This window comes from Porites lutea, chromosome 1, assembly GCF_958299795.1.
Source record: "Porites lutea chromosome 1, jaPorLute2.1, whole genome shotgun sequence".
In the NCBI taxonomy this organism is placed as follows: Eukaryota; Metazoa; Cnidaria; class Anthozoa; order Scleractinia; family Poritidae; genus Porites; species Porites lutea.
The window spans coordinates 3,878,478-3,891,243 of record NC_133201.1 but is presented as its reverse complement, the minus strand read 5'-3'; the positions used below and the strand labels follow the sequence as shown (position 1 = coordinate 3,891,243).

General features: G+C 40.1%; 1 protein-coding gene across 1 annotated transcript; it reads right to left on the bottom strand.

Annotated features, from left to right (window-relative positions):
* Positions 1-12,766, bottom strand: LOC140934773 (uncharacterized). The gene is made up of 6 exons (XM_073384368.1): positions 12,754-12,766; positions 10,008-12,081; positions 9,737-9,822; positions 6,356-7,729; positions 4,244-4,397; positions 1-2,686 (listed from the first exon to the last, which is right to left on the bottom strand). Exons 1-6 carry the CDS (start codon positions 12,764-12,766, stop codon positions 607-609), a joined length of 5,781 nt encoding a protein of 1,926 aa, XP_073240469.1. The 3' UTR covers positions 1-606.

Genomic DNA, 12,766 nt, shown 5'->3' with positions numbered 1-12,766 from the left:
TGAACCAATCAGCCTGTCCTCGCTATTGAACAGATAACAACCCATTCAAAACACACTTTCAAAAATGTATCTAAAATATTGAACAGACTTTGAAGATAAATAATTGCAAATTAGTAATAATGTGAGCTTAAAATGTAACAGAATTTTTTTTTTCATAATAATAAACTGTGGATCTCGTCAATCTATTGCAGTTTTTTTTTTCAAGTATTGCATTTACGGCGTAAATTAAAGTAAAGGTAATGTAAGGAGGGTCGCGCCGGCGAAAACTCAACTTTTACGCGACAGTGGAAATCCATAGTATCATTTATGGGGCAAAATATATTTACAAGTAGAACATACACCAATTTCGACATATCCAAATGTCTAAACAAATAATCGCACAAAATGGATTTTCTCCCGAAACATGAACGGTGCTGATTAATGATCGGAATATATGATAGTGAACTGAGTCTCAAAGGTAGGATTATTCGTAGCCCGCTGCGAATACAGCTGCACTCCCCCGCGCCTCGCCGCTATTAGGAAGTTTCACGGCAGATACGTTTCCCTCGAAAGGTCCCTAACGACGAGGAGCGAGGAGAGACGGTTGTATTCGCAGGCTAGATTATTTCATTTATGCTCAAATACCTTGATTCGGTGGTTAAACGTGTCACACGCAACTATTCTTCCATCACTAAGATTTGCTGTAGAACTTAGACTATTAAACACTCCTCTCTCACTACCTTCACTTCCAAACTTTGTAACAAACTTTCCACTCAGTTCAAATACTTGAATTCGGTCATTTTGTGAATCACAAACCATTAGCAATCCTTCTTTGTTAACTGACAAGCAACGGGGCTGATAGAACTCTCCATCCTTGTTTCCCTGTTTTCCAAATTTAGAAATAAATTTTCCCTCAAGATCAAACATCTTAATGGAATGATCACCGTAATCTGAGACTATAAAATATTGACCGTGTTGGATACAGTGATAGGGAGCGACCAATGAACCTTCTCCAACAAACTTACGCAAATAGTTGCGACTAGAGGAGAACATCTTGATTAATTTGTTACCCTGATCAGCAACAATAATGTCGCCGTTACCGTTTATTGATAAACCTTGAGGGAATTTAAGCTGATTATCAAGACTTCCTTGTTCACCAAACTTACTAAGAAAGTTACCATTCCTATCAAAGACTTGCAGCCTGTGGTTAAAATAGTCTGCCACTACAATATTGCCATGACTATCAAAAGTGATCCCTGTAGGGTACTGGAACTCAAGATTATTGTGACCCTTCCTACCAAACGATCTTAAGTGGGTACCGTCACTATTAAACACTGAAACCCTGTGGTTACCCCAATCAGTCACAGCAATTTCATTCTGATCATTCACTGTCACCCCCCAGGGACGGTTGAGCATTCCAACAGACTTACCGTATCGTCCAAATGACAGCACAGATCTGAAGCGCCTAGTTTGTACCTGAGTCTCAAGAGGACTGTCATGAACATTTGTCCCTTTATTCCCACCAACTACTTTACTACTTTCTTTACCTTTAGCTTCTAATTGTTGCGCTTTAGCTTCGCTGAAAACAATTTTTACATTACCTATCCCTTCACTGTTCATCACGTTAATCAGTTTTTCACTTTTAGTGAAACTAAACCGACGTATACTTTCAATGTCACGGTTTCCTTGGGTGCCCTGTTCCTGAAGGATTGCATCAAATGTTTCACTGAATCCAAGGATTTCAGTACTAAAGCTTCGTTTGACAAGAGCTTTAGTTTGTTCAATTGCCGATTCAATAATTTTTACTTGATTTTCAACTTGGTCTTTTTTCTGTGAGAGAGATTCCAGTGATTTTTTTGCTTGATTATCGACTGCATCAAAAACATCCTGTTTCCTCGCCTCGATGATTGCAATTACTTGATCTACATGTGTCTGGACCTGGCTTTTAAGGTCGGCAACTTGCAGTGTAATGTCCGTGCTCTTTTGGTTCAATTGCTCGAGTTCTTTTCGTTTTTCTTGTGCTTTTTCTATTAAAGATTGAGTCATGGAGTTGATCTGAGTCTTGCACGCGTCTGTAGCTTCTTCCAAAAGCATCTTTCCGTGACCTTCATGGAGTGTTACAACACAAGTGTTGCAAATGGCGACTTTACAGTCCTTGCAAAAGAATTTCAACTCTTCTTTTTCATGTCGTTTCTTCTGACAAAATGCGGGTCTCTTTAACACGGCCTCAATGTCTTGAACTTGAAAATCCTTCAATGCCAGCGTTCTGTGTTCTTTATTGATGCGTATCATGTTATGTGCTAAAATACATTCCTCGCACCAGAAAGAACAACACTGGAAGCAATATAAGGTCTGGGCGCTCCGTTTGTTGCAATTTCCGCATTTCACGTTAGCTGTGCTGCACTCTTTTATTGCTAACACATCTAGCAAACTGTTGATACGAAAATTAGTGGGAAGTTCGCTGGGATTTCCACTTCCAGGGATTTGAAACTGTCTCCTGCACTCCGGACATGTAATTTTGCCAAGGACGCCGCTCGTTCGTTGAATTCCGTTCAGGCAGTGAAGACAGAAACTGTGCAAACAAGGCAACTGCTTTGGATCAGTGAATGTACACATACACACGGAACAGGATACTTCAACATGAAGATTGTCCAGCAAGGTCTTTATATCCATGAAGAAGATCGAAAGCAAATTAAGTTTTAAAATACTAAAATACGTAGTCGGTTGGCACTCTCAGAAACCGCAACAAAGAAGTGTTGTCTTTGACCCGACTCGGCAGCCAATCAAATGGTGTCTCGAGGTGTTTAAAGTTTTGATGACCTGAGAGAATCCAAAAATAAACCTTTCTTTCTGAGAAATGATAATCTGTTTATAAAGCATGAAGTTTTTAAAATTTCATCAAACCACAGGTAACCCAAGCTTAAAGACAGATCAGATCGAGATCGACTAGTACAGTGGAACCACGATAATAAGGTCACCATGTACCAATGGGCCAAAACAATTGGCCGTATTAACGGGTAACCGTATTAGCTAGGGTTTTTTTTCTTTTTTACGAGAAAATGTATGGCCGTTTTGCCGGGTGGCCAAAACTTTGGTCGTAATAACGAGGCGACCGTAGTACCGAGGTGGCCGTAAGGCGGGCCGCTCCGCTTTACTGGGCTTAGTCAGGCTACCCAATAAGGCTACCCAACTAATTTTAAAATCATTCATATGCATTCAGCAACAATTACAATATGTTTTATGAGAATTTATTCTTTGTCTATTAAAAGTGTGAAATGTACATTAAATTTCTCTTTTAAGCTTATTTTCAGCGGTTTTTTTGTGTTATTTGTTTCTTGGTTTTGTTGACCAGGCCTTTACGGCGCGTTTATATAAATAGCTTTTTTAGAAACGACGGTTTATCACTTAGATGAACGAAGAGAGAGGGAGGAATCCTGTGTCCTTTCATTTCAGTGCCAATATTTCAAAACTGTGTCGCAGTTCTCTTGAGTGACTATCCACTTCTTTTCATAAAATGTTCGACGCCTTTTTAGGACGTCGTGGTGGTACACCGTCTTTACAAACAACAACAACAGAAGTAAGAAATATATACATGGTATGATCAACAAGTGATTAGTTTAGTGTCACTGCTTTGTCCCCAGCGCTTCGTTGGCAGCCTCTTGGACGCCTCCCTTCACCGACTCTTGAACATCCTTCACTGAACATCCTCCACTCCATCCTCCATTGACTCCATCGTTCGAGGGGCGACAGCGGGCAATTAAGGTGAGGCTGAACTACGCGGCTATTGCTCTGATTATGCTCTTGTGGGTGGTGCAACTCTAGAGTGCGAAAAGTATAGGAGATCTGAAGATATTTCAGAAGAGGAAATCAAGAGAATGTCCCTTCAGTCATATAAAGGATACGAAAAGAAGCGGATGGAGAAAAATGCCTTGTATACGTATGCAGTCACTGAGGTTGCCGAGAGGATTGATGACGCCCCTGTTCTTAAAGACTACATTAAGAGTAAAGTGAGTGAGCCTCCTGATGAACTGTTCTCTTTCAATTCTGCTCATCTTGATAGATAACGGAGCGAATTAGGAAGAAACAAATTGGAATTCCCTGGTGCAGCATACCTCAGAAAGATCGAATCGTTTATGGAAGACCACTTCATCCGTGGAGAGCTCTTAATGAAATTCTGTCGTGGTGCATGCCTGCAAAGAGGAGACCTCTAATCTCTGTTCTTGGTGGGTGGGACCAGAGACAGAAAGAATTCCGCAACCTGTACCAGGCCCAAACAATCGGGGACATTTCATGGATGTCTTTCAGACGGAATCGACAGGCAGGACAGCGGATGACTATCTCCCGAGAAAATGATTGAAGGACTTCCATGAGGAACATTCCGTCAGTGTCATAAACGATGGAGATACCATCAAGTGCTTCTGTTCAAAATACAATTTTGATGAGAAGCATGTTATTACATATCTTAATCGCCTTAAATATATTAATATCAGAAAAGACATTTGAACAAGAGAAGCTGAGGAACGAAAGAGGCAAGAGGCGGAACGGACATACAAAGACTTCAAATGGGACGACACCCTCATTGAAAGTGGCAAGATCGAAAAGTTAAAGGTAAAAGAACTTGACTACTACCTGAAACATTGACTGACCACTATTGGTAGGAAGCTTAATGACAAAGTAAAAGTTATTCGATGTCATTATTACCGACACATCAGTTAAAGAGTCTATCAACACAGACGAATCGTGAGGTGCCAAAGATGAAAGTGACGGGGAATCAGGGGATGAAGAATATGAGGAAGAATTAGACAGTGAGGGGTACGAGAGCGACAATGACTTTATTTGTTTTCAACGATTTGGATGAGAAGAGTTACCCTTCACAGTAGACAATTCAGTTCATATCAGATGACCAAATATGTGAAGTTGTTGTTCAAGGTTCATAAGACGTGAGCATTAATATAGATGTCACTTGCTTGCATATAGTTACACTGGCTTTTTGTGGTGGCTGGGATAGAAGAGGGGGTATCATGAAATCTTCCACCGCCAATGTGGGGGGATAAAAACCACACTGTATGCTTTAAGGGGGGATCACGTAACTGCTCCTTTGTTGCAACAAAACTCCTTCCCCACCCCCTCCCCCAGGGAATAAATAAGGCGCGTCACGCGCGTGGTGTTAGCGACCTGCAAAGTCGGCCGGCCCATCTATACTTGTATACTTGTATATATCGCCATAGTGTCCGCTCTGACGTCATCTAGTGTGTGACGTCACATAGCATTTTGTTTTTCCAGGCAACACCGAAGAGTGTCTTGCATCGGTTTGGTTTTTTTGCCTTAAGATGAGCAAAAATCGAGGTAACAAAACACATTTTGCTCGCAGGACGAGTTTATACCGTATCGGCTTGGTTGAGCTGCCGCTCTTTAAATGCGATGAAATTCGTTTACGTTACGTTGGGGTTTCACTGTCAAAACAACAGTCATTCTTCTGAAAAATATCTCTGAATTCCTAATAGGGCTCGATAAACTTTAAACAGGTCACGCTGGCGGAAGTTCCAGGGGAAAGGTTTTTAATAATATATTTTCAGAAATTTTCACATTGTGTTTTACGTGGCCTAGTGGAAAAGCTATGGCCCGGCGCGTTGAAGGGCCTGAGTTCGATTACGGGCTGTACCTGATTTTCTTTTTCTCTTCTCCTTTTCTTTAATTCCTTTTCTTCAGTTTTCTTTTTATTTATTACAATTGTTATGTTTCTTTATATAGCCAAAGATTTTTAGATTTATAAATTTTCTTTATTACTTCTTATTTCCATTCAACTTCTTGCCGTTCCCCGGAAGTCCTTCGCGAGGTCCTGCGATTTACGTATTTCTAGTATAGCTTTGTATTTATACTAAGCCTTATGCTTATGCGCAAGTGAAAACCAGGTTATACCGTTTTACTCGCTTTTCTTAATGTCTATGCATGGGCAGGCAGCCTATGAAACTAGTTCTTGTTTGGGGAGTAGGGTAGGGTGGTTAGGGCGAGAAAATAGTCTGAAAATGGAGTAGAAGAGGAAAAGAGAGGGGGGGGGGGAGTGTTTCATTGCCCCTCCCTTCCCTTGACATTCCACACGCCAGTACTATAGCAATTTCGATTTCATGGTAAGATTTATTATATTAACAAAATTATCTCACAAAATTGTTTACATTAACAAACATAAAATCTACTGAGATCTCATGATAAATGTATAGTAGTTCATATTCTCAAGTATCATGTACTACAAAGTTAAAATCGTGTCATTCAAAATCAAACAGCTGGATTCGGTTGTTATTCGTATCACATACAACTATCCTTCCATCACCAATATTTGCTGTACATACTGGATTCCTAAACTCGCCACTCTCGCTACCTTTACTTCCAAACTTTGTCACAAACGTTCCACTCAGTTCAAATACCTGAACTCTGTGATTTCTTTCATCACAGACCATTAGCAATCCTTCTTTGTTCACTGACAAGTAATATGGCCTATTGAACTCTCCATCCTTGCTCCCCTGTTTTCCAAATCTAGAAATAATCTCTCCATCAAGATTAAACATTTTAATGGAATGATCACCGTAATCTGAGACTATAAAATATTGGCCATGTTGGACACAGTGATAAGGACTGACCAACTTAGCACCTTCTGCTCCACCAAATTTACATAAATACTCGCCACTAGAAGAGAATATCTTGATTAGTTTGTTACCTTTATCAGCAACGATAATATCCCTTTTGCAGTTTACTAATAAACCTTCAGGATAACTGAGCTGGTGATCAAGAATTCCTTTTTCACCAAACTTTCTTAGAAACTTACCAGTCCCATCAAAACGCTGCACCCTGTGATTAAAACAGTCTGCCACCAAGATATTGCCAAGGCTATCGAAAGCGACCCCGGTAGGGTAATTAAACTCTCCATTATTGTGACCCCTCCTACCGAATGATCTCAAGTGGGTACCGTCACTTCTAAATACAGATATCCTATTATTATTGGACTCAGCCACAGCAATTTCATCATTGCAATTAACTGTCACCCCACAGGGCAAGTTAAGCATTCCGGGAGATTCACCATATTGTCCGAATGAGAGCACAGATATGAAGCGCCTGGTTTGTACCTGAGTCTGAGTAGGACTGTCACCAACATTTGCCCCTTTATTACCAGCAATTGCTTTAATACTTTCTTTACGTTTAGCTTCTGGTTGTTGCGCTTTAGTTTCGCTAAAAATAAATACTACATTACCTATCCCCTCGCTCATGCTCAGATTAATCAGTTTTTCACTTTTAGTGAAACTAAACCGAGGGATACTGCATTCAGTGTCACTGTTTTCTTGGGTTCCCTGTTCCTGTAGGATTGAATCAAAGGTTTTACTGAATTCAAGGATTTCAGTACTGAAGCTTCGTTTCAACACAAATTCAGTTTCTTTAATTGCTGATTCAATTAGTTTCATTTGATTTGCAACTTGGACTTGATTCTGTGAGAGAGACTCCAGTGGTTTTTTCGCTTGATTGTCGACTATATCAAAAATATCCTGTTTCCTCTTTTCGATGATTGCAAGCAATTGGTCTACAGTCGTCTGCACTTGGGTTTTTAATTCGGCTATTTGCTCGTTAATGTCCATGCTCTTTTGGTTCAGTTGGTCTTGTTCTTTTCGTTTTTCAAGTGCTTTATCTTTTAAAGATTGAAGTGTGTAGTTGATCTGTGTCTTACGTGCGTCTGTAGCTTCTTCCAAAAGCATCTTACCATGACCTTCACAAAACAAGTGTTGCAAATGGCGACTTTACAGTCCTTGCAAAAGAATTTCAACTCTTCTTTTTCATGTCGTTTCTTCTGACAAAATGCCGGTCTCTTTAACACGGCCTCGATGTCTTGATCTTGAAAATCATTCAGTGCCAGCGTTCTGTGTTCTTTATTGGTGCGTATTATGTTATGTCCTAAAATACATTCCTCGCACCAGAAAGCATAATGCATCAGTCAATTCCACCTGCGCCCAGCCCCCCCCCCCGGGCAACTACGGGGCATTTGCCCGCCTTGTCAGTCCCGGGAGTGGGGCATTTGCAAATGTTGCACTGCCCGGGGGCCGGGCATTTGCCAACCCCCGGGCCAATCCCGAGCTTTTGATACGCACGCGGTTTCCTATCAGAATATAAGGTTTTAGTAGAAGAAAAGCAGATTGGCTCATTTTTTAAGGACAGAAATAAATTGTAGAGGGTTGTAAAGGCATGTTCTCGATTTGACATGTATGTATGCATTTCTTCATTGCTTATCAAGCCAGAATTACGTAGCGAAATTGGAGCTATCGATGTGAATCAACGTTTTTTGGTTATTTTTTTGGTTAAATTTCTGTTGGTATTATTTGAAGAACATCCTTTCATATTTATAAAACTATTCATAACATATAACTTTACAGCGCTCTATTAATTTTAATGTCAATAATTTTATACCAATACTAAAACCATAAACTGGTGCATGTCGTCGCGGCATGAAGTCTTAATTAGAATCCTCGCGCTATTACAAAGGAAGACGTTAATTAAACCAAAAAAATCGCACATTAAAATGCTTAAAAAGGCACTATTTGACTGTGCGATCAATGAAAAATGTTGCAGTGTTGACGGAGGACGGGGCATTTGCCCTCTTTTTTCGTCCCTACCCCGGGGATTTGACAGCTCAAGAGTCCCCACCCTCGGAAATTTGCCATCCAAGGCAAAGAAATGCTAATGCCGCAGGTGGAATTGACTGATGCAATACAAAATTTCAAAGAAAAGTGGAATGTTCGCGGCTTCCTGGTTCCCACTCCCCCACTAAATCCGCCTTTGACTATTAGGAGACATTGAATACAAGGAACAAAGCATTTACACTGTTGTTTATTTAGACAACAATAATCCACTTGAGTTATTTACAGGGAATAGTATTTTGCTTTTTGAGTAATATGTACGTCTGCTTCTACTGAAAAAAGGTAAGTAAAAATAAGCCGTTTACTTACAAAATTGACAACTCAGGCTGTCCTCGCTATTGAACAGGTTAAAACCCATTCAAAAATCACACTTTCAAAAAAGTATGTAAATATTAAACAGTATAATATTTCTATAGATATGAAGTATTTGCAAATTTATTTAGTAATAATGTGAGATTACAATGTAAGAGAAAATTATCTCAATTAATTGATTTTTTTGGATCTAGTCAATTCAATATAAGCTAATATATGGTCCAGTTTTTCTTTCTAAGCATTGTATTTACGCGCGTAAATAAACTAGAGGCAATGCAAGGAAGGTAGCGCCGGCGTAAACTCAACTTTAACGCGACAGTGGACTCATCCATATCATTTATGGACAAAATATATTTACAAGTCGAACATAATAAACCAGTTTCGACATATCAAAATGTCTGAACAAAATAATCGCACAAAACTGATTCCTCCAGAAACATGAACTGTGGAGCTAATGAGCAATGTATAATAGCAGGACCTGAATCTCAAGTCTTAGTTCATCAAAGGCAGGATTATTTCAAACCCGCTGTGAATACACCTGTCTATCCTCGCTCCTCGCCGCTATTAGGAAGTTTCGCGGCAAAGACGTTTTCCCTGAAAGGTCCCTAACGACGAGAAGAGAGGAAAGACGGTTTTATTCGCAGGTTATAGATTATTTCATGTATGCTCAAATACCTGGATTCGATCGTTATTAAATTCACACACAACTATTCTTCCATCACTAAGAATTGCTGTAGAAAATGGATGCATCAACTCTCCTCTCCCGCTACCTGCACTTCCAAATTTTGCAACAAACTTTCCACTCAGTTCAAATACCTGCACTCTGTGATTGTATGAATGAACATGAACTGTGAATCTGATTAACAATCGGAATATATAATAGTGAACTGAATTTCAAAGGTTATTTGTAGCCCGCTGCGAATACAGCTGACTCTCCTCGCACATTGCTGCTATTACGAAGTTTCGCGGCAGAGATGTTTTCCGCGAAAGGTCCCAAACGACAAGGAGCGAGGAAAGACGGTTTAATTCGCAGGTTATAGATTATTTCCTGTTTGCTCAAATACCTGGATTCGATCATTATTCAAATCACACACAACTATTCTTCCATCACTAAGAATTGCTGTAGAAAATGGATAATTCAACTCTCCTCTCCCGCTACCTTCACTTCCAAATTTTGTAACAAACTTTCCACTCAGTTCAAATACTTGAACTCTGTGATTTCCTGCATCACAGACCATTAGCAATCCTTGTTTGTTAACTGACAAGCAAACGGGCTGATTGAACTCTCCATCCTCGTTTCCCTTTTTACCAAATTCAGAAATAAATTTTCCCTCAAGATCAAACATCTTAATGCAATGATCACCATGATCTGAGACTATAAAATATTGACCGTGTTGGATACAGTGATAGGGAAGGACCAAAGAACGTGCTCCACCAAACTTACGCAAATAAATGCGACTAGAGGAGAATATCTTGATTAATTTGTTACCCTGATCAGCAACAATAATATCACCGTTACCGTTTACTGATAAACCTTTAGGGAATTTAAGCTGATAATCACGACTTCCTTGTTCACCAAACTTACTAAGAAAGTTACCATTCCTATCAAAGACTTGCACCCTGTGGTTAACACAGTCTGCCACTACAATATTGCCATGACTATCAAAAGCGATCCCTCTAGGGCCCCCCAACGCACCATTATTGTTACCCCTCCTACCAAACGATCTTAAGTGGGTACCGTCACTACTAAACACTGAAACCCTGTTGTTGTCCCACTCAGTCACAGCAATTTCATCCTGATCATTCACTGCCACCCCCCAGGGACAGCTAAGCATTCCAACAGACTTACCTTTTTGTCCTAATGACAGTACAGATCTGAAGCACCTGTTTTGTACCTGCGTCTCAAGAGGACTGTCACGAACATTTGCCCCTTTAATCCCAGCGATTACTTTACTACTTTCTTTACCTTTAGCTCCTGATTGTCGCGCTTTAGTTTCGCTTAAATCAATTTTTACATTACCTATCCCTTCATTGTTCAACACGTTAATCAATTTTTCACTTTTAGTGAAACTAAACCGAGGGATACAGTCAATGTCACGGTTTTCTTGGGTGCCCTGTTCCTGAAGGATTGCATCAAATGTTTCACTGAATCCAAGGATTTCAGCACTAAAGCTTCGTTTCACAAGAGCTTTAGTTTGTTCAATTGCCGATTCAATTAATTTGACTTGATTTTCAACTTCGTCTTTTTTCTGTGAGAGAGATTCCAGTGATTTTTTCGCTTGATTATCGACTGCATCAAAAACATCCTGTTTCCTCGCCTCGATGATTGCAATAACTTGATCCACATTCGTCTGCACTTGGCTTTTAAAGTCGGCTACTTGCAGTTTAATGTCCGTGCTCTTTTGGTTTAATTGCTCGAGTTCTTTTCGTTTTTCTTGTGCTTTTTCTATTAAGGATTGAGTCATGGAGTTGATCTGAGTCTTGCGCGCATCTGTAGCTTCTTCCAAAAGCATCTTTCCGTGACCTTCATGGAGTGTTACAGCACAAGTGTTACATATGGCGACTTTACAGTCCTTGCAAAAGAGCTCCAACTCTTTGTTTTCATGTCGTTTCTCTTGACAAAATGCCGGTCTCTTTAACACGGCCTCGATGTCCTGATCTTGAAAATCTTTCAGTGCCAGCGTTCTGTGTTCTTTATTGGTGCGTATAATGTTATGTGCTAAAACACATTCCTCGCACCAGAAAGAACAACACTGGAAACAATATAAGGTCTGGGCGCTCCGTTTGTTGCAGTTTCCACATTTCACGTTAGCTGTGCTGCACTCTTTTATTGCCAAGACATCTAGCAAACTGTTGATACGAAAATTGGTGGGAAGTTCGCTGGGATCTCCACTCCCAGAAATCTGAAACTGTCTCCTGCACTCGGGGCAAGTAATTTTGCCATGGATGCCGCTCGTTCGTTGAATTCCGTTCAGGCAATGAAGACAGAAGCTGTGCAAACAAGGCAACTGTTTAGGATCCGTGAATGTACACATACACACAGAACAGGATACTTCATCATGAAGATTGTCTAGCAAGGTCTTTATATCAATGGAAAAGGTCGAAAACAAGGTTACTTTTTAGAAATTTTCGCCTAGTTGTTGACGATGAAGGGAATGGCTTTGCGAATGAACAATGAAGTCTTGTCTTGTGACCCAGACTCTGTATTATTACAGCTGATTTCATTGCTATGTATACACCCGGATTTTCAGACATGATTCGACGGTCATGATTCGACCTGTCATGATTCGTCACTAATCACGTGACGTATCGCTTGGCAGTACGTAAACCGTAAACGGTTGCAAAAATAATTGAGAGTTGTGTCGTGGGATCCGAAACAGTGAGAGAAAAATCTGGCTAGCAAGGAAAGCTTAGCACTAAAGGACATAAGTGTAACGAAGCTAGAATCCCGACAAATGCGTTTTACCTGAAGAGGAAAGCTTTGTTGCCTGGAAAGCGGCGACATGATACAGAAATTATGATAACATATGATCAGGTGATAAACCTGGAGTTCGATTGCCGAGTTCGAATGTATTTCTGTAGGCGATTTCATAATGGACGAAATATTATCAATACGGCAAAAAGCGAAATAGTCCGATGGTTTATCGTTTGTCTTCTTCCGTATGACAAGGTTTCGGTATTTTGCCGTTGTGAATACCACCTGCAATTTACATGTAACAGTGATGCAAATTTAGTTAACAGGGAGGCAAATTTATATTTCTTCAAGTTGGTACTTTTTCGTCCTTACTTAGCTTCCGCAT

Bases quoted from the DNA above. Each gene is read 5' to 3' on its own strand.
- LOC140934773 (XM_073384368.1), bottom strand. The intron at 7,730-9,736 runs GTAGCGGGAGAG...TGTTTTGTGAAG, and splicing joins TGCAAAATTTGGAAGTGCAG to GTCATGGTAAGATGCTTTTG. The intron at 2,687-4,243 runs GTACAGGTTGCG...TACGTATTTTAG, and splicing joins TCCCCGATTGTTTGGGCCTG to TATTTTAAAACTTAATTTGC.